The sequence below is a fragment of the Mobula birostris genome, chromosome 7 (assembly GCF_030028105.1).
Source record: "Mobula birostris isolate sMobBir1 chromosome 7, sMobBir1.hap1, whole genome shotgun sequence".
Classification (NCBI taxonomy): Eukaryota; Metazoa; Chordata; class Chondrichthyes; order Myliobatiformes; family Myliobatidae; genus Mobula; species Mobula birostris.
Genome location: NC_092376.1, coordinates 127,002,473 through 127,025,423, shown reverse-complemented (window position 1 = coordinate 127,025,423; position 22,951 = coordinate 127,002,473). Strand labels below are relative to the sequence as shown.

Below are 22,951 nucleotides of genomic sequence, written 5' to 3'. Positions count from 1 at the left end.
GGGAAAACCCCACTGTTGACTTTCAAGAAAGCCTTAGAGATCGCCCAAGGCATGGAGATCGCTGCTAATAATGTCAAGGATATCCAGAAAGGACATGGGGGGTTGCAGTCGGTGGCTGTGCACCAAGTCAGGAGGGAGACTGGTAAACAGGCAAAGTGGGTGGAATGTTTCCAGTGTGGAGGGACGCACTATGCAAATGATTGCAAAGTCAAAGGCACTGTCTCCCATGCTTGTAGCAAAAAGGGACACTTAGCTAAAAAGTGCAGAAGTTCAAAGGGTAAGATTAAGCCTGGGCAGGGGAAAGCTCAACAGGCTCAGGCAGCCACACACCATCTAGAAGAAGCAGATGAAGAGGCAGCATATGCCTACAACATGTTTGCAGTGGAAACAGATAAATAACCACCTGAATCATATTATGCCACAGTCACTGTCAGGGAAAAGGAAGTTAAGTTTGAGATTGATTCAGGGGCTACTGCATCGATCATTAGTGAGGAGACCTACAGGAGGACATGGGGGTCCAACCTGCCTCCCATCAGACCATCAAAGCTCAAACTTAGGACCTATACGGGGCAGCCCATACCTCATTTAGGGGTGTTATATGTGGACATTTCAGCTGGGGGTCAGAAGGCTGAAGCCAGGCTAGTGATAGCTAAGGGCAGTGGGCCCAGTCTTTTGAGTTGCGATCGCCTTCGCAAAATCTGGCTAAACTGGCATGAAATTAAGTATACACGCACGACAGAGGACATTCTGCAGCGGTATAGTGACATTTTCAGGGATGAGCTAGGCACACTGAAGGCCGTGACAGTGAAACTCCATGTCAACCCTGAGGCTACACTATGTTTTTTTAAGCCCAGGTGGGTGCCCTATGCCATGAAAGGCAAAGTTGAGGAGGAGCTGGAACATTTAGAGAGGCTGGGCATTATTGAGCCCATCCAGTTTTCAAGGTGGGCGGCTCCCATTGTTCCAGTATTGAAGGCAGACAAAACGGTAAGGATATGTGGGGATTATAAGCTTACGGTGAATCAGGTCTCTAGGCTGGAGGAGTACCCATTGCCATGGGTGGATGACCTGTTTGCGACCCTCTCAGGGGGTAAGCTGTTCACAAAGTTGGACATGAGTCAAGCCTACAAAAATCTGCTGCTCGACGAGGATTCAAAGGAGTGCGTCACAATCAATATGCACAAGGGATTATTCAAGTACAATCGCCTGGTGTTTGGAGTGGCGTCTAGCCCTGCCATTTTCCAAAGGACATTGGACACTTTGCTGCAAGGGATTCCGCACGTAGCAGTGTACCTTGATGATATTTTGATCACGGGGGCTACGGAGGTGGAGCATCTGGCTAACTTTAGAACAGGTGCTGAAGAGGCTCTCAAACACAGGGCTGTGATTGAAATGCAGCAAATGTGTGTTCCTGGCTTCGAGTGTGACAGCTGGGACACAAAATCACAGCTGAGGGGCTTTGCCCTGTGAAGGACAAAGTGAGAGCTATTAAGGAGGCCCCAAGCCCCAAGATCGTCACGGAACTCAGATCATTTTGGGCATGGTGAATTATTATGGCAAGTTTCTTCCTGACCTCTCAAGGGTTTTGACCCCACTGTATAAGCTGCTTCACAATGACACTATGTGACAGTCGGGTGAAGAGCAGGAGAAAGCTTTCAAGGAAATGAAAGAACTCCTCCACTCAGCGAAGCTGTTTGTTCACTATGACCCAGACAAGGAGATCATCCTTTCATGCGATGCCTCGCCCTATGGAGTCGGGGCAGTCCTCTCGCATGCAATGGAGAACCCCTCAGAGAAGCCTGTTGGTTTTGCTTCACGTATCCTGACAGCTGCTGAGAAGGGATATTCACAGCCAGACAAAGAAGGTCTGGCCATTGTTTTTACGGTCAAACGCTTTCATCAGTACCTTTATGGATGTGGATTTACTATTTATACAGACCATAAACTACTGATGAGCCTGTTCAGTGAGACTAGATGCATCCCACCACTAGTCTCAGCCAGGATACAGCTTAGGCTCCTACATTGTCAGCCTACCAGTACACTATAGTGTACAGAGCAGGTGGAGATAATGCAAACGCCGATGCACTGAGTCGACTACCTTTACCTGAGACACCTGTTACTACATATGCACCTCCAGAGACTGTGTTTTCATTGGAGAGGCTGTCAGAGACACCTGTAAAGGCAACCCAGATCAGGCAGTGGACAGAGAGGGGCCCAGTCCTGTCCCAAGTCAAGACTTCTCTTTTACAAGGTTAGCCCAGAGTCGTGGAAGGAGAGGAACTGAGGCCTTATGCGAAACGCGAGACAGAACTGAGTCTGCAGGATGGCTGCATTTTCTGGGGGGGCAAGGGTCATCGTGCCTCCCCCTGGCTGTTCACAGATTGTGGAGAAAATTCATGAGACTCATCCAGGAGTGTCTCAAATGAAAAGCCTTGCAAGATCCTACATTTGGTGGCCAGGAATGGATCAGGATCTGGAGAACAAGGTAAAATCATGCACGCAATGTCAGACTAATTAGGATATATCACCACCAGCTCCTTTGCACCCATGGGAGTGAACAGACCGCCCCCCCCCACCCGGTCTAGGCTACATTTGGACTTTGCTGGCCCTTTTATGGGACAGATGTTTCTTGTAATGGTAGATGCGCATTCTAAATGGATCGAAGCTCACATCATGAGCAACATCACAGCCCCCTCAACCATAGACGAACTCAGGCAAGTTTGCAGTCCACGGGTTGCCTGACACTCTGGTCACTGATAATGGCCCGACATTCACCAGTGAGCTGTTCAGTGAGTTCATGCAGCGGAATGGCATTCATCATATTCGGACGGCCCCTTTCCACCCACCCTCAAATGGTTTGGCTGAGCGGGTTGAAGCAGATGACAGGGGACTCTCTTAGCATTCGGCTTTCACGTTTCCTGTTTAAATACCGCCTCACACCACAGGCTACAACTGCACGTAATCCAGCAGAGATGCTGATGGGGCGTAGGCCCAAGTCAAGATTGGATCTGCTGCACCCGGACATGAAGGCAAAAGTGGAGATGAAGCAGGAAAAGCAGAAGGAGGGACGTGATCAACATGCACGAGAAAGGCAGTTGAAACCGGATGACAATGTCTATGTCAGAAACAATCAGCAAAGTCTGCCTGGGGTTATTCTTAAGCAGAATGGTCCCGTCTCCTATGTTGTTAAGCTGACTGATGGGGGTGTTTTCCACAAACATCAGGACCATGTCCGTCTGCGTCATGATACCGGCTTAGAGGCAGACAGTTCCATCGAGTTTCCATTTGTGAGACAGACTACTGTGGAAGCATGTCCACCAGTGACTTTGCCAGAGGGCGAGACGCTGGCAGAGGGGTCGGTGTCCCAAGGAGAATGGACATTCTCACACAGAGACACAGACCCCTCTCATGCCCCCAAAACCAGACCCACCCAAAACACCCTCACCAGCGGTGCCTGCTGGGTCACTGGGAGTAGCGCGCAGATCTCAGCACACTCGCAAACCTCCTGACAGACTGAATCTCTGATGGGACAGTTTTTTTTTGTTGTTGTTAGATTGAATGTTGAATCTATCACGTTTTCCAAATGTTTTGTATTGGTAAACTGTGTTGCTGAGATACTAGTATAAGTTTCAGGGGTACGCAAGTTAATAACACCACTGTTTTTATTTCCTAGTTTTTTTCACATTTGGGGAATGTTGGATTTTAAAGGGGGAGAAGTGTTGTAATGTGAGCATTATTAAAAGTGAGTTAATATTAAATTGGATAATGAGAGGGGGTTACTTCTGTACTTTTTAGTTCTGGTGTGCATTGTATATAGTTTCTCTGCCATGCCGTACGAGTTAATGAAAGCCTCTATATATGTGTATCAGTTTTGCCGTTCTGGATAAAGTCGTTCTTTTGAGCATGAAATTGTCGAGTGGTCCTTTCCAAAGTAGAAGTTACCACAGGCATAAAGTTAAAGATGACACATTGCTTTAATATTTTAAGCAAGAAAACTTTATTATTTCCATCTTTTACAGTTTCAAAATAACAAAAAAGAAAAAGGGCCCGAAGCAAAAGTTTGGGCACCCTGCATGGCAGTACTTAGTAACACCCCCTTTGGCAAGTACCACAGCTTGTAAATGCTTCTTGTAGCAAACTAAAAGTCTTTCAATTCTTGTTTGAGGGATTTTCGCCCATTCGTCCCTACAAAAGTCTTCTAGTTTTGTGAGATTCTTGGGCTGTCTTGCATGCACTGCTCTTTTGAGGTCTATCCACAGATTCTCGATGATGTTTAAGTCAAGGGACTGTGAGGACCATCGCAAAACCTTCAGCTTGTGCCTCTTGAGGTAGCCCATTGTGGATTTTGAGGTGTGTTTAGGTTCACTATCCTGTTGTAGAAGCCATCCTCTTTTCATCTTCAGCTTTTTTAGAGACGGTGTGATGTTTGCTTCCAGAATTTGCTGGTATTTAATTGAATTCATTCTTCCCTCTACCAGCAAATGTTCCCAGTGCCACTGGCTGCAACACAAGCCCAAAGCATGATCGATCCACCCCTGAAGAATATAACACTGAAGAATATAAATTTGTTGACTCTCTTCCTCTCCGATCCCCGATGAGGACTGACCCATGGATCTCTGATTTCCTCTGTCTGTAGCTAATACTCAGCTCTTTGGTTTCGGTGACATTGAATAAGAGGTTGTTGGTGTGGCACCATTCAACCAGATTCTCAAACTCCCTCCTATATGCTGATTTGTCACCACCTTTGATTCGGCCCACAACTGTGATGTTGTCAGCAAACTTAAACATGACATTGGAGCTGTACTTCGCCTCATTGTCATAAGGATGAAGTGGGTAGAGAAGGAGACTACACACACAGCATTGTGATGTACCTGTGCTGATGGTGATTGTGGAGGAGATGCTGTTGCCAATCTCAACTGACAAGGGGCTGCAAGTGAGGAAGTAAAGGATGCAGTTGCACAAGGAGGCCTAGGTATTGGAGTTTATTCATTAGTTTTGAGACTATGATAGTATTGAATGCAGTGCTGTGGTCAATGAAGAGCATCCTGATATATGCATCTTCACTGTCCAGTTGCTGCAGAGCTGAGTGGCATCTGATGCTGACCTGTTGTGACAGTAGGCAAATTAGAACAGACCTAAGTCACGCCTCAGGCAGCAGTTGATATGCATCATCACTAGTCTCTCAAAGCACTTCACTACAGAGGATGTAAATGCTACTAGACAATAATCATTGAGACAGGCTACCAAGCCCTTTTTGAACACTGTATAATTGAAGCCTGCTTGAAGCAGGTTGGTACCTCAGACTGCCATGCAGGAGATCAAAGTTATCGCTACCCAGTTGAATAGGACAAGTCTTCACTAGTCAGCCAGATACTCCATTTGGGCCAAATACTTTTTGTGGTTTCATCCTCTTGAAGGATGCAGTCATGTTGGCTTCTCAGACTGAAATCAAAGGGTCATCGGGGGCTATAGGTGGTCGCGAAGGTGCCTCCATATTTTGATGGTCAATGGCGAGTATAAAAGGTATTGGTCTCATCTAGAAGCGAAACATTGTTGTCTCATGTTGTCTGTTTTTTGGTTTCTCTTTGCAGAAGGTAACAGCATTCAAGCCCTGCCACAACTCTCAAGCATCGTTCATGATTCAAGTTCGGTCTGGAATTCCCACTTTGCATGCGAGTTGACTTTCTGGAGGTCGTACCTGGACCACTTCTATTTTATTTGGTCACAGACCTGAACGCCACTGATCTGCTCCCCAACAGATTGTGGATCTCTTGGTTAATCAAAGATTTCTGGTTGGGGAATACTCAGATTTTGTAGGAATACACTTGTTGAATTGAATTGAATGATCCTTATTGTCAATGAAACTCTGTTTGGCTTCCTCTCAGGCAATTAAATAAAGTGTTAGATAAAAACAAGACAGTAGTAGAAAAACAGTATTAAATAGATAAGTAGCAGTAAATAAGTTGCCGTAGCACCAGAATATCACAGTAATGCACAAAGTGCCTTTAGTGCAAGTATTTGAGTTCTTGTGTGTGCATGTGCATGCTCACAGTGCCAGTCATTGTTCTGTGGGAGTGGTGTGGTGGAGGCCACAGCTCTGGAATAGAAGTGTTCCTCAGTTTATTTGTTCTGGCTTTTAGTGTCCTGAACCTTTTGCTGGATGGTAGTGGGTCAAACAAGGAGTGGCTGGGGTGTGTGGTGTCTCTGGTTATGCTGATTGCTTTCCTCCTGAGTCTGCTGGAATAGATGGTGTCCAGTCCTGGGAGCTCTATCCTGACAATTTCCTGGGCCGCCTTCACCACGTGATGCAGGTCTTGTTGCTCAGCAGCTGTGCGGCTGTCTTCAACTGTCTTTATAAAAGTCCCTGACAACTGTGGTGTATTCATTCAGATCCTCTGATGAGCCCTTGAAAATAATCCAGTCCGCTGACTAGAAGCAATTCCATAGTCACTTGCAATCTTTACCTCCATCAACCACCTCTTTGTTATCCCTACCTGTGGAGCTTTCCTCCTTAGCCTCTGACTGCATGCACGGAGGACAGTCAGATGATCAGATTTTCCAAAATGCAGTCTAGGGATGGAACAGAAGGCTTTTCTCATTGTAGTATAACAGTAGTTAAGTGTATTGCGCCCCTGGTGCTACAGGTGATATGTTGATGATAATTGAGCAGACATGATTGAAGTCCCTGAGGAGAACTCTCTTGGTAAGTAGAATGGACCACACCTAATCATTAGCTGTTCCACATCAGGGGAACAACAGTGCGACAAGACCCCTATGTCCAAGCACCATGAAGAATATATCATGAAACACATTCCCCCAGCTCTTGTCATCCCCAAATGTTCTGCAGATCAATCTCTCTGATAGATCAAGAACCCCTCAGGCTGGTCTACCATATCCAGCACACCTTGACTGGTTCATGGCTCTATGAAACAATGCAACAATCCTTCATTTCCCACCAATACAGCAATCTTGCCCTTGGGTCCTCAACCTTGTTCCCCTGTGTCTGTCCATTTGCTAGCAAGATACTAGGTAGAGGAACTTTTTACACCCTGCCACTTCAGTCTGGCTTGGAGACCTCCTCTTCCCCTCTCCTCTGGCCATGGCGATGCACCTTTGTCTGTATTCCAGAGAAGAAACTCCACTGGTCCTTCAGAATATAATAAAATTGCTTGTTCAGTTAGACGGTTCAAAAGTATGTTACTTAAAGGGAAAGTACAGGCTACAGATTGTGTGATGGTAGTTCAGAAGATGTTTATTGAATACTGGATTTAGGAGTTTTGTGAAGCTGTACACAAAATGCCGTTGTTTATCACCAGCATCATCTTGACCCATTTTCAGGTCATGTGCTCCTTTTTCCATCTTCCCAGACCCATCACCCCATTTCACCCAGCTTTATTCCCCTCATTCTATCTGGAACTCATACATTATACCTATTGGATCTCCTGTTCCTGCTTTATATGGTTTCAGTTGCCCATCATCCCTCTGTTATCTGTTTCCATTCATCTTCCTTACTCAGATTGCAGCAACTTCAGACTCGTATTGTTTCCATTTATCACCTTCCAACCTGCCTCCCTCCTCTGGCTCCATCTGCCCCCTTTTATGCTCTCTCCTTATCTGCCTCCCAATTACCAACAATCCTATCTCCCTCCTCACATGGGTCCACCAGTTGCCTGCAAGCCCCTGCCTCACTCCTCTCTCTCACTGTTTATACTGATCATCTGCCCTCTACACTCTCAGTCCTGTGGCAGGATCACAACCTGAAACATCAACAGCTCCTTTGCCTCCATGGATGCTGCTTGACCTACTGAGTACCTCCAACAGTTTGTTTTCTTGCTCCAAATCCCAGTATTTGCAGTCTCCCGACTCTCCTATCCACAGCAACATTGGTCTACTAACAGTGACCGTACCATGCTTGAAAACAGTCGTCATCAGATTTCTGAATGGACAATGAGACCATGTACACTGCCTCAGTATACATGTATTGTGGCTACAAAACAACATATTTCACAACATATACCAGAGTCTCTTTAAAAGTGTTAACACCACACCAGCCTAGAAATTATTTGCCTTGGTGGAAGGAAGGTTTGTCAATGTGCCAAAGATGCATTTCAGGCTGAAGGCTACTGCAGCAAAATTTAAGTGGTAGTGAGTGTTGTTTGACTGCTCACAGAGAAGCAACGAGAACTTGGATGTTCTGGATTGTCCAACAATAGGCACCCTGCAGTGTGATGTGGCTAACCTCCTGGACAATAACCCAGAAGCACTTTGCAAAAGGACATGCTGATCTATTTACTGGAACACAGAAGGATGTCATTGCTTCAAACAAGATTCAGCCAAGGAAGCACAGATTCCAGCTTCCACAGTGGTACAAATGTGATCTGGATCATTGTCCACTCAAGAAATGATCAACTTTCATTCAAATAGCCCCTTTCAGGAGTGGAACAGGCAACTAGCAAGCACATATATAAAAACATTGTTTCCAAATGTATTTATGATATTCCCAACCCTCATCTTAGAAATCACAATAAATATTTCCATGTTTCTACCTACCGTCCTGACCTTGTACCCTCCCCATCTTGTATCAATAGGAATTCCTGGAAGGTACTGCAATTATTGGTATCTTCCAGGTTCTTCCTGGAACTGCTAATACATGTGCTATCAGAAAATCTGTCCCTGGCCCAAGCAGTTGTCCCCACAAGCTTCAAGATCGCCACCATCGTGCCAATGCCGAAGCATTCCACTGCCATGGGCCTGAATGACTTCCGTCCAGTTGCACTCACCCCCATCATTGCAAAGTGCTTTGTGAGACTGGTTCTATCACATCTGAAATCCTGTCTGCCCTCTACCATGGACCCCCATCAATTTGCCTATCGCACCAACAGGTCAACAGAGGATGCCATCTCCACGGCACTTCACTCTGCCCTGACCCACCTGGACAGCCCCAACTCTTACGTCAGAATTCTGTTCATCGACTTTAGTTCAGCATTCAATACTGTGATCCTCTCCAAGCTGATCAACAAACTTTACCAGCTTGGTATCAGCGTATCCCTCTGCAATTGGACCTTGGACTTTCTGACTAACAGACCCCAATCAGTTAAGTTAGACAACCTCTCCTCCTCCTCTCTCGCCCTGATCACCGGCATACCTCAAGGCTGTGTACCGAGCCCTCTTCTGTACTCCCTTTTCACCTATGACTGCGTTCCTGTACATGGTTCTAACTCCATAATCAAGTTCGCAGACAACACCACGGTGATTGGTCTGATCAGAGGGGATGATGAGACGGCCTACAGGGACAAGGTCCAGCACATGGCTGCGTGGTGTGCCAACAGCAATCTGGCCCTTAATATCCAGAAGACCAAGGAGATCATTGTGGACTTCAGGGATGCCAGGAGTCACATTCAAGTCCCCATCTACATCAACGGAACTGTAGTGGAGCGTGTATCAAGCTCCAAATTCCTTGGTGTCCACATTTCCGAGGATCTCACCTGGTCCCTGAACTCCTCCATCCTGATCAAAAAGGCACAACAACGCCTTTATTTCCTGTGGAGCATGAAGAAAGCTCACCTCTGTCCCAGGATACTGACGGATGTTTACCGCTGTACCATTGAGAGCATACTCACCAACTGCATCTCAGTGTGGTATGGCAATTGTCCCGTATCGGACTGCAAAGCACTCCAGCGTGTGGTGAAAACTGCCCAGCGGATTATCAGCACCCAATTGCCCACCATTGAGAACATCTACCATAAACGCTGCCTGGGCAGGGCGAAAAGCATTATCAGGGATGCATCTCACCCTAACCATGGACCTTTTTATCTCCTCCCATCCGGTAGGTGCTACAGGAGCCTCCACCCCTGCTCCAGCAGGCACAGGAAGAGCTTCTTCCCTGAGGCTGTGACACTGCTGAACCTCTCATCACAGTGCTAAGCAGTATTGCATCAGTATTGTACTGTCTCAGCACTTTTATATTTGTGTGCTGTAGCACTTCTTTTATTCGCAGTCATTTTGTAAATAACACCATTCTTTGCTTTTCTGGTCAGATGCTAAATGCATTTCATTGGCTTTGTATCTGTACTCGGCACAATGACAATAACATTGAATCTATGTAATCTAATCTAAAAGCTCGTAGGTAATGGAGATGACACAATCACCTTTTCATCTGAAAGAGTGTTATTAGTGCTGGTGGAACCAAGGGCTGCAAACAAGAAAATATTATTTTGGTATGAAGGAATGCAACAAATTCTGGGGGAAATAATTTTGAGGTAATATCAAAAGGGTCAACTTTCAGAAAAGTGGGGACCCTGACACTTTCAGATGACGGGGCAGGTATTCCAATGACTGGTAAGCAGAATTCACACTTTCCACAGCACAGTCTCTTGGCTGTTCACAGCTTATGGATGAGTCCTTGTACAGCACTATAAACTACCTGCTACAGCCTCGAAAAGGCCTTGGCATCTGGTGTGGCCCTGCCCCCTGGCTGGCTATCATCAGTAGCACAAAACGATAATGTTACATAAAACTTTTAAAGCATTTTAATGATGTGCCAGATCAAATTCTTAAATAAGTATTTGCCATTTTATTTTTCCTCTCCATATTTTGTGGGTGAATTTTTTTCAGTGGTTATCCAAATGACCTATATCATCGAAACATAGAAAAACCTACAGCACAATACGGGCCCTTTGGCCTACAAAGCTGTGCCGAACATGTACTTACTTTAGAAATTACCTAGGGTTACCCATAGCCCTCTATTTTTCTAAGCTCCATGTACCTATCTAAGAGTCTCTTAAAAGACCCTATCATATCTGCCTCCACCACCATCGCCGGCAGCCCATTCCACGCACTCACCACTCTCTATGTAAAAAACTTACCTCTGACATCTCCTCTGTACGTACTTTCAAGCACCTTAAAACTGTGCCCTCTCATGCTAGCCATTTCAACCCTGGAAAAAAGCCTTTGACTATCCACACGATCAATGCCTCTCATCATCTTATACACCTGTATCAGGTCACCCCTCATCCTCCGTCGCTCCAAGAAGAAAAGGCCAAGTTCACTCAACCTACTCTCATAAGGCAGGCTCCCCAATCCAGGCAATATCCTTGTAAGTCTCCACTGCACCCTTTCTACGGTTTCCACATACTTCCTGTAGTGAAGTGACCAGAACTGAGCACAGTACTCCAAGTGGGGTTTGACCAGGGTCCTGTATAGCTGTAACATTACCTCTCGGCTCCTGAACTCAATCCCATGGTTGATGAACCCCAATGCACCATACGCCTTCTTAACCACAGAGTCAACATGTGCAGCAGCTTTGAGTGTCCTATGGACTCGGACCCCAAGATCCCTCTGATCCTCCACACTGCCAAGAGTCTTATCATTGATATTATATTCTACCATCATATTTCACCTACCAAAATGAACCACCTCACACTTATCTGGGTTGAACTCCATCTGCCACTTCTCAGCCCAGTTTTGCATCCTATCGCTGTCCCGCTGTAACCCCTGACAACCCTCCACACTATCCACAACACCTCCAACCTTTGTGTCATCAGCAATTTCGCTGACCCATCTCTTCACTTCTTCATCCAGGTCATTTATAAAAAATCACGAAGAGAAGAGGTTCCAGAACAGATCCCTGAGGTACACCACTAGTCACCGACCTCCACGCAGAATGTGACCCATCTACAGCCACTCTTTGCCTTCTGTGGGCTAGCCAATTCTGGATCCACAAAGCAAGGTCCCCTTGGATCCCATGCCTCCTTACATTCTCAATAAATCTTGCATGAGGCACCTTATCAAATGCCTTGTTAAAATCCATATACACTACACCTACTGCTCTACCTTCATCAACGTGTTTAGTCACATCCTCAAAAAATTTAATCAGGCTTGTAAGGCACAACCTGCCTTTGACAAAGCCATTTCTAATCATATTATGCCTCTCAGGATCTTTTCCATCAACTTACTAACCACTGAAGTAAGATGCACTGGTCTATAATTTCCTGGGCTATCTCTACTCCCTTTCGTGAATAACGGAACAACATCTGCAACCCTCCAATCCTCTGGAACCTCCACCATCCCCATTCATGATGCAAATATCATTGCCAGAGGCTCAGCAATCTCCTACCTCGCCTCCCACAATAGCCTGGGGTACATCTCATCCATTCCCAGAGACTTATCCAACTTGATGCTTTCCAAAAGCTCCAACACAATCTCTTCCTTAATGTCGATATGCTCAAGCTTTTCTATCCGCTATTAGTCATCCCTAGAATTGCCGAGATCCTTTTCTGTAGTGAATACTGAAGCAAAGTATTCATTAAGTACCTCAGCTATCTCCTCCAGTTCCATACACACTTTTCCACTGTCACATTTGATTGGTCCTATTCCCTCATGTCTTATTCTCTTGTTCTTCACATTCTTGTAGAATGCCTTGGGGTTTTCTTTAATCTGGCTCGTCAAGGTCTACTCATAGCCCCACCTGGCTCTCCCAATTTTTTTCTTAAGCCCCCTCCTGCTAGCCTTACGATCTTCTAGAGCTCTATCATTACCTAGTTTTTTGAACCTTTCGTAAGCTTTTCAGTTCTTCTTGACTAGATTTTCAACAGCTTTTGTACACCACGGTTCCTGTACCCCACTATCTTTTCCCTGTCTCATCGGAATGTACCTACGCAGAACACCACGCAAATATCCCCTGAACATTTGCCAGATATCTGCTGTACATTTCCGAGGACATCTCTTCCAAATTTATGCTTCCAAGTTCCTGCCTGATAACTTCATATTTCCCCTTACTCCAATCAAACACTTTCCTAACTTGTCTGTTCCTAACCCTCTCCAATGCTACAGTAAAAGAGATAGAATTGTGATCACTGTCTCCAAAATGCTCTCCCACTGAGAGACCTGATGCCTGACCAGGTTCATTTCCCAATACCAGATCAAGAACAGCCTCTCGTTTTGTAGGCTTATCTACATATTGTGTCAGAAAACCTTCCTGAAGACACATAACAAACTCCACCCCATCTAAACCCCTTGCGCTAGGGAGGTGCCAATCAATATTTGGGAAATTAAAATCTCCAACCATGACAACCCTCTTATTATTACACCTTTCCAGAATCTGTCTCCCTATCTGCTCCTCAATGCCCCTGTTATTATTGGGTGGTATATAAAAAACACCCAGTAGAGTTATCCTTTTACAGAATGGAAATAAATCTCATGACCATTGAATTTTTCCTTGCATTAAATGTATTTTTGTTGGAGGTGGAATTTATATGTCACTGACAAAGTCATCAATTATTTTCTATTCCTGCTTGTTTTTGAAATGAGTAGCTTAATTCATTTCATAGTCAACCAGGTTCTCTAGAGTCACACAGGCCAGATTTCCTCCCTCTATCCCCTTCAACTGTGATCAGTGACTACTTAGATTGCCCTAAATCCCAGGGGCATTACTAATGATGAGAAAGACTCCAGACCATGAACTAAATTGAAACGCCACAGCTCCCATAAGAGGATTTGAACACTGGTCTTTGGATTGTTAGTCTAGGCCTCTGGGTGACCATGACACCGAACAGTGCAAAACACCTAATCTGAGGAGGCTTAAAAAATCTCAAAGAGGAGGCATCAGGCAGAATGATAACTCAATTCACTGAGTAGCCGTAGGTTGGGATGTCTCTTTCAGGACATAACCCCATTTGTTAGCACCGAGTGGGACAAGAAAACTCACTCTTGAAGGATCCTATAGAACAAATAAAGGAAGTAGTAGAAAGCATTGGGACATCAAGTATGCCACAACAGAGGCCCCTGCCAAATCAATGGGAGACAAATTAAAAACTTTCCTCATTTATCTATCTTCTGAAGTGAAAAGCCCATAAGAATCAGAAAGATCTTTACTCCAAAGTAATTTTAAAGCCTTTGTCGCTTTAGAAAAACAGCGACAGTAAAAAAAAAGTAATTTTCAGAGGGCAAAGAGTTAACAAACACAATAAAGATGGTTAGCTTCTATTAACCTATATTTTCCGCCTTTGCTGATCAATAATTAAACAAAAGCTGTTTCCCATCTTCTAATCGATGTAGGTCATTCTCAATGAATATCGAAGTCCAAAAAAACAAACATTAAAAAAACACATCCAGAGGATCGAATGTATCCCTTTGCTTTTCTGACTGAAATTACCCAACACTTGACAGAGGTCACAAAGGGAGACCAACAAATAAATAGAATTAAAGAATACCCGATCAAAATTGTATTATTAACAGATCTTCATGTTGTAGGGGCATGTGTGAGTAGGGGTCAGGGAGGCTGGTAAGGGAAAAGGTAGTTTTAATAATCTTAATAAAAGTGGACCTGTAATTGTGCATACACTTCTGCCCTCTACCATTAAATTCCTTGGCTTTTGGGTGAGCTTACGGTCCTGCAATCTCATACATGCTGAAAATATAGAGCTCCCTACCATGCTCCTTCTTCCATTCTGCCAAGATTTGTGACATATTCAGCACTGATCCGACCTACATTCCCTGAGAAAGGTTTTCCATTTAAAACACAAGTTTCCAAGTTTGCTGTACCACACAGTCTGCTATAGACAGGAGTATTATTAATGAGTTATTTTCAATAGATGGTGTGACAAGTTTATCTAATTCAGAAGTTCAATTCTAAAATTAAAATTATCTTAATACACAGAAATACACTCGAAAATATTCCTTTACTTTTCAAAATAAGATTCAAGAATAGCTTATTTATAAATCACTGCAATGCAACAAGTAAAGGAAATGCATTGCTAAATATATTAAAATTGCAAAATATTCCTAACGTAATAGTAACTGAAGTAAACACTGTTTAGTTATCATTAGTATGACTATTACAATCATTATACAAATACAGTATGTTTCTCCCTTCATTATGTTTGGTGCTTAATCTATGTATATAATAAGAGTTTACGAAAAATACAATCCCGTCGCATATCTGTTAAAATCATTGGATCTCAGCACACTGGCACTCATGTCGACTCAAAACTTATTAACAAAATGCAAAGAAATTTTACTTAATCACTGTATTTTTCTTCAAGGCAATGTTATTTCTCTATTATTTGAAAGACTTCATGGAGTTAAATTTGGTCACCTACCTGTAGTGACTGCAGTAGTTGTGCTGGTGCTGTTTTCCTCAATCCCAACAAGCCTGCTGCTAAACAATTCAGATTCAGTCTCCTCCTCTACTCTGGTGCAACTCAATTGTGTGTTACAGTTCAGCATTCCGTCTCTGAGCGGATCTGTGTATCTTGCAGTTCCTGGTAGTGGTTCCAAACTATTGTTGAAGCCCTTTGTTCTCTTTTCCTCTTCAGCTGAATTCACATCTAAACTGCACTGTTTCTTATTTGCAATACCAGCAGTTCTGTGTCCATGAAGCGCCTGGCCGCCTATTTTCTGCATTAGCGGCATTTGTAAATAGTGGCCATTGACAGTAGAAAATATACTATTTGTTTTCTCCCTGTGCTATGATTCTCAGGCTGTTTTACCATAAAGATTTAAAAGGATTTGATCACAAATCATCTGTATGCTTGGTAATTATCAGTTTTAAAATTTTGTCCCTGTGCCAGGATCCAGCAGCTGGATTCTTGATATATTTAAAGCGGAGAGTCAGCTTTTCCAATATTATTTAACCTTGTGTGTCTGTCTTCTCATCTTCCGTTGTTGTATTCACTGGGCTGAAATCATGTACAATATGCATAAAGTCGTCTTTGTTCTAATTTCACATCAATATCACCTGTTTTTCATTAATTTTTACCAGATGTCTCTGTGTTAATCAATCGTGAATTTCATTTCTGCAAAATAAAACAGATGAAGTTAAAGACACTAAGAGGGGTGTTTTGTTTTTGCTATTTGCAACAGGTCCAGATAGGTAAGTCCAAATGGCAGATTCACTCATTTTTTCTGAGTCGGAGGCATATAGCTATCTGCATTTAAAATTATTTCCTTACAGCTATTTTATGTACAAATAGTTAAATATTTGGCCAGCAATCTGATGGGTTGCAGATACAAGGTGGAAAAGTTTTCTGAGCATAATTTCTACAGGTTATGTGAAACAAACAGAAGAATGAACACAGATCCATGCCAATTCAAGTTGTGAAGAAACTAAGTTAGTGTTCATCTCTGAAAATGTCTTAGTCGGGGGGTATGGAAACAGAACAGGAACCATTCATATCAGAAGACTAGTATATTATTGTAAAGTATGAAATTTGTGGAAAAATAATATTTCCTTGAAAGTATATTTAGAAAAGTCTTTTTTAATAATGTGATATATAGAATATTTATTTGATGACACACCATTATCCAAGTATGCCAAGCCCTGTTTATTTCTACCTTATTGCAAAATACAGTATGTGCTGTTTTTGCAGATTGAGGTTTTGTATTTTCCCAAAAATAACACCAATAACCAAATAAAACTATGAACTAACAGTATATTTTTCTTTAAATGCTTGTAGGCATTGAACTATTTGACTACACATAAGAAAGCCTGTGTTCATATATTTATTCAGTATAGTCAAAGGTTCTCCTTCTGCTCGTACACTACCAAATAGTATTTGCAGCTGGCACAAGTGAAATTGCAGTTTGATCCTAACTTGCTATTTTTCTACTTTCCTCTCCCTGGCACACACAGCTTTAAAAAAAAAAGGTCAAGATGAAAAACAGGTCAGGCCAAAATTCCATGAACATCAATATGGATGTTCCATTTCTCGTCTATTTGAAGAAAGGGCGGAGAACCAAGTCAAATCGAACTTTTCCACTTATGGTTAATCACATCTGTTCATGACAGGTATTTTTGTATTCTGTTTTAATCAAAGCCATTGACTCCCCCCACCCAACCAAAAAAAATCTCAAATCAGTGAAAGATTTGAGAGATTTAAAGTGGCTCACTCAGTAGAATGAAATGGAGATGTCCACCCATTAGTCACTGCAAATATTCTGGCTGATACACCTTATATCATGCAGAGGGAGTTTTTGTTTTCAAAAGTGCCTGCATAGTAATACAATGCTCAGAATATACTTTATTTCTATTTGTGAAGCATAGTAGAACATGGAAAGAAAAACCTGCAGTTGGTCTTTGAAGCTGATAATTTCAAGAAATGGCACAACTGTATTCTGTTTTGATAGCGAGGACAAACCAATTTTCCTCAAGGACACTCTGAGTCATTGAAAATTTCCTTTTACTCAGCTTGATTATATAAATTAATATTTAACTAGGATATAAAAGAAACCATATTATGTATTTTATTGGCAAGGTCCACTTTTAGCACTAGTAACAATCTTTAGAAGCAATAATCTTTATTGAAGCAGAAACCTAGATTAATTTAGATTATACAAATATATAATCAATGTGTAAAAAAAAAATCTTCAGTGAGTTGGAAAAAAATCCCCAAAGCAAAATTTAACAGGTGGAAGAAAACATGCAAATATTCATGTTCATACTGAAGGATCTAAAACACCAGGGCATAAGACAAAAGGAAAAACAAATTAAAATTGGTTTATGTGATATTATTTAAAAGTCATATGTCAAGGCTTTCCAGTTTCAATGCACCACAGAACTAAAATCTAAATGAACACTGCACTATAAAGATAAGGTTAATTGGTCACATGGGTGTAATTGGGTGACGTTCGGCAAGAAGGATCTGTTACCATGTTATATCTCTAAATAAAAAATAATAAATATACCATTATCCCTAGCAGCATAGAACAATGCTTTCCCAGTCGAAAAATAAATTCAACCTGCTCCTCAGATCAAAAGAAAATTGGCAAAATGGCATGAGGATGGTAGTGATAATATGCTACAAATCAAGAGATGAAGAATGCAATGTTAATTCAGGCTCTTCTACACTGTGCACAGTAAACGAAGAATGCGAGCATATAGCATTAATATGCAGCATTCATTGTCCTAGAAATTAGACCTTGAATTCATAAAGTGACTTCCACATTCCAAGAATATCTCAAAGGACATTTCAGTCAATGAATGACTTTTCCTTCTTGAAATGTGGTAATTGTCATCACATAGGGAAATGGAGTAACCATTTGTTCACAAGATGCCACAACCAGCAAGTAGTTTGATAGTCAATTAACTTGCTTTTAACCATAGTACTGTCCTGACAAATGGACGGTAGCATACAGACTTCATATATGAATGCAGTGAAAATGCTAGGAAAATATACAACAATGTAGTCAAATGTTCCTTCTCTATTTTTATATAATAGGCAGTGTAGGATTCCATGAAGAATCACTGATGCTGTGAAATAGCTCTCTAAGGTAATTAATTTCATGCAAAAATTAACCAGAAGTGGTGGCTTGGTTAACAAAGAAATTGCTTGGTGTCAAATATTATGTTTTTTCTTGAACCAAAATAGTAAATGCTCAGAATACAAAGCCAGTCAGGTAACACTGTTGAGAGAGAAGCATTGTTAATGCTGCCAACTGTCTTTGGGAAAAATAAGGGCAAAAGCAATGTTTTTAAGATTTTGCAGATGGAGTTCTTGGGGATTTAAACAACATATTCAAAAAAGCAGTCATCCAATCTAAATTTTTATTTCCAGTCTAGGAGGAGAGAACATGAGGTACACTGAGTGGCAACTTGACTTAGGTACACCTATACACCTGCTCAGTAATGCAAGAACTGTATCTAATCTGACAATGACATAGCAGCAAGTCAGTGTATATAAGCATGCAGACATGGTCAAGAGGTTCAGTTGTTGGTGCAGACCAAACATTTAAATGGGGAATATACGTAATCTAAGTGATTTTGAATGTGGAAGGAACGTTGGTGCCAGACAGTGTGGTTTGAGTGTCTTAGAAACTGCTGATCTGCTGGGATTTTCACGCACAACAGAGAATGGTGCAAAAAATTTTTAAAAATCCAGTGAGTGGCAGCTCTGTGGGCAAAATGCCTTGTTAATGAGAGAGGTCAGAGGGGAATGGACAGACTGGTTCAAGCTGGATGGGCTACAGCAGCAGAAGACTATGAATGGAAGTACTTAATATGCTGGCTACAGAGTGTATACTAAATTGGGGATAGGAGAAGTAACGATAATTCTCCTAGAAGCTGTGTTTGGGTTCCTGGATGATGACAGGAAGAGTTAAAAGGCAGTGATATGGGAGGTAGTATGGAAGATACATCTGCAGATGCCTTCACTTTGAATTGAAATGAATTGAATTGACTTTATTACTTACATCCTTCACATACATGAGGAGTAAAAATCTTTATGTTATGTTTCCATCTAAATGTGCAATCTGCAATTTATAGTAATTTATAATAAACAGTATGTACAACAATATAACATAGAAATACAGGTGCATCAGCATGAATTAATCAGTCTGGTGGCTTGGTGGAAGAAGCTGTCCCAGAGCCTGTCGGTCCTGGCTTTTATGCTGCGTTACCATTTCCCAGATGGTAGCAGCTGGCTCAGTTTATGGTTGGGGTGTCTCGGGTCCCCAATGATCCTTCGGGCCCTTTTTACACATCTGTCTTTGTAAACGTCCTGAATAGTGGGAAGTTCACATCTACAGATCCACTGGGCTGTCCGCACCACTCTCCGCAGAGTCCTGCAATTGAAGGAAGCGCAGTTCCCATACCAGGTAGTGATGTAGCCAGCCAGGATGTTTTCAATTGTGTCCTAGTAGAAAGTTCTTTGGGGGCCCATACCAAACTTCTTCAATCGTCTGAGGTGAAAGAGGCACTATTGTGCCTTTTTCACCACACAGCCGGTATGTACAGACCACGTGAGATCCTCCGTAATGTTTATGCCGAGGAACTTAAAGCTGTTCACCTTCTCAACCCCAGATCCATTGATGTCTATAGGGGTTAGCCTTTCTCCATTCCTCATGTAGTCCACATCCACCTCCTTTGTTTTTGCAACCTTGAGGGAGAGGTTGTTATCTTGACACCATTGTGTCAGGGTGATGACTTCTTCTTAGGCTGCCTCATTATTATTTGAGATTAGGCCAATCAGTAGAGCATCATCAGCAAATTTAATTAGCAGATTGGAGCTGTGGGCAGTGACACAGTCATGGTCATACAGAGAGTAAAGGAGGGGGCTTAGAACACAGCCCTGAGGACTTTTGAGGTATCTGAAATTACAAAGGGTGATCTGGAGGCAGGAGGGTAGAAAGTGAGCACATACAGTAGGTGTTCCTAAAGCTGGGTGGATGGGGAGCGAATGTAGAAATGGAAAAGATGAAGGAGCTATTTAGTTTAATGGGCTTTTGGCCTTAAGGGTTGACTTGTTTCTCTTCCAATAGGTGTCACTTCATCTGCAGGGTACTTCCAACAGTTTGTTTTCATCTTTGATTCCCTGGACCTACAGATTCTTCTTATTTTTATGCCCGAATGTCCTGTCAACTATTATAGAGGCAAAACAATGGATTAAGAAAGAAGAATAATTTCTGTGAGAGGTGGGATCATCAGAAGAGATCTGATTATGGAGATAACGGGGGGTGGGGGGAAACAACAGTGATTGAGGATTGATTTGGGATCTCCTTCAAGGATTGGACCAAATTTGGAGAATGATAATGGAATCAGAAAGATTGCCAACAATTCTGGCCCTAATTAGCCCCAATTGGGAGTTGCAGAGGAGAAAACAGGCATCTCCCAAAGAAGAAGAGGACAGTGTGCAGAGCCTTGGCTGGGTTATACTCTGAAAGTTGTGCTTATTATCAGCACAAATGCCATTCAAATTTCTGACATTTCTGGTACAAATACCTGACATTTCTGGAACAAATTCTACAACCACAATTTAATTTGTAGGTTATCGCAGTTACTTCTTTCCATACAAGACTTAGAAATTTGTGTGTGCAGCGCTATCCGTGAGATACTAGGCCACAGCTTTCAGTCAAAGGATGAGGTCACACAGCCTACTGGCCCCATGCTGTGAAGGACCTATTTAATTATCACCAATCTTCGCCATGGCCAAGCAAAACAGCTACCTCAAAGAAATTCTATTTATCTAAATGCAAAGAGACTGCAAGTGAGTGAACCATAGGGGGATCTATGTGTTCTAGTACATGAATCACAAACATTGGCAGGTAGGTCCAACAATTATGCAAACATACATTGCAAAGAGGTCAGAACAAAGAATAATAAAGTTGCACAGTGTGTTGGTGAAGCCACACGTGGAATAATGTGCACAGTTTGATCTCCTTACTTAAAGCAGAATGATGTGGTATATTGGAGGAAGTCCAAAGGAGATTCACCATGCTGCCTCCTAGGATGAGAAGATTGTCCAATAACAGAAGGCAGACAGTTTGGATTTGCATTCCTTAAAGTTTAGAAGAATAGGAAGTGAACTTACCCAAACATAAAATATCCTAAGGGAAGGCTTGACAGGGTGGATGTTGAGATGTCTTTACTGGTGAGAGGGCCATACACATGGGCATAATGTCAAAATAAGGGGGCATTAACAAGTATGGTGAAATTTCTTCTCTCAAAGAGTTGTGAATGTTAAGGATGGTAGAAATCTAATATTTCGAGTGACAGTAAACAAGTAATTGAGGAATTTCAGGTTGTGGGGACTGGGCACAGAAGAAATTTAAGGCCAGCTTAGATTAGCCATGGTCACATTGAATGGTGGGGTCCAATAGCTTACCCCTGCTCCAATTTCCTTGCATTCTAGCTGAATGAGATATTACTAAATCAGAAGAAACAAAGGCTCTTTGTGATATACATCACTTCCCCATGAAAGAACTGTGGAAAGAGCCAGCTTCCCTGCTGGCTATCCTGTGACCGTGTACAGCTTGGCGAAAGCAAGATTGGGCTGGGGAAAACATGATTCCCCTCCCCCTACCACCCACCTTAAACTGGGCAGCTTAGACCCGTGAATTGGTTAATGGGACAAGCCACCAAATAGCCTGCACTTACAAGGGTATAGTGATATTTCAAGAATAAATTATTGTGGAAAAAGTCAATCAGAATGAAATATCGCAATAAAATCAGAACTAACCTGTTGGAGTTTGGTCTCAACATCAGTGGAGCTTTCAACCGATCCCAAAGCAGACCCTGCTCAAAAGATCTACAAAATTAATACATTGCAGTGGTCTGTCAATGCAGTAACAGCAAAACAATCTGAAGTTAGTTGGTTGCAAAATAAAACGATGATACACCGCGAGTGGATTACTGAGAGCCTCGTTTCGAAGGGGTGACGAATATTGTACTCACTGCAGCCGATCGCTGCTGACCTCCGCAAAACAACTGGGGAACGCTGCGGCAGCCAGAGCCATTCAACTCGGAGCAGGGTTGGAAGGCAGCCGCAGATCCTCCGAGCGTGTTGCGATGTTGGAATCGTTCCAGGTGACAGGTAAACGGGGAACCTGACGTCCAGTGATCGAAGCAAACTTCCTGTTGTTTCCGACCCGCAGTCTCAGAGATTCAGAAAAGTGGAAGTTTAAACGACCTTCGTAATTTTGCCCAGAACAGTCTGGGAAGGGCGGCGACTTGAAATGCCCCAGCAAACCGGAAGACAAGTGCAGATACGCTCTCCCTGTGAGGTTTCATAATTTATCTTAATAAGAATGAATCAACTTGATTTTCTTCCTCGTTACATTAGGAGCAGTCATCACACCATCCCTGCAGTCATCTCACCTCGCATTAGGACTGCCCTGAATAGTGCCGTCGCGGCGTTAACTGTTGGATAGCGCAATAGTAACAAATCTTACAACACACAATTACTTGTGAGACGGGATAAGTCTGCCTTCCTTTAATAAACTTTCAATATTACCTCAGTTTCCTCTATATCGTGCCAACTGGCATGCTTAAATCATTATTTAACCTTAAAGACGGTTGAATTTTGGTGGGGGTGGGCGTAAATATAGTGCAGTTTTAACCTCAGTTGCCCCATATTTCATCACTGGCCAGTAGGGCAATGTCGCCTCAAGTTGTAGAACTACCTCTGAAATTTAATTCCATGGACCACAGAGCGCATGTTTTATTTTTGGCAAATGCAGC

At 42.7% G+C, this 22,951-nt stretch overlaps 1 protein-coding gene across 2 annotated transcripts in view; it reads right to left on the bottom strand.

The window, feature by feature from the left end:
* Nucleotides 1-22,565, bottom strand: part of LOC140200423 (SH3 domain and tetratricopeptide repeat-containing protein 2-like) — a 120,890-nt gene extending 98,325 nt beyond the window's left edge. The window contains exons 1-3 of one of the 2 annotated variants that reach the window (XM_072263721.1): nt 22,166-22,565; nt 21,951-22,019; nt 15,099-15,794 (exon numbers count right to left, since the gene is read on the bottom strand). In XM_072263721.1, the coding sequence (XP_072119822.1) occupies nt 15,099-15,411 (313 nt within the window). In that variant the 5' untranslated portion in view covers nt 15,412-15,794; nt 21,951-22,019; nt 22,166-22,565. Of the gene's footprint in view, nt 1-15,098; nt 15,795-21,950 lie in introns of both variants that reach the window. The other variant, XR_011886621.1, reaches the window with a different exon arrangement.
* Between the last annotated feature and the right edge of the window lie 386 nt (nt 22,566-22,951).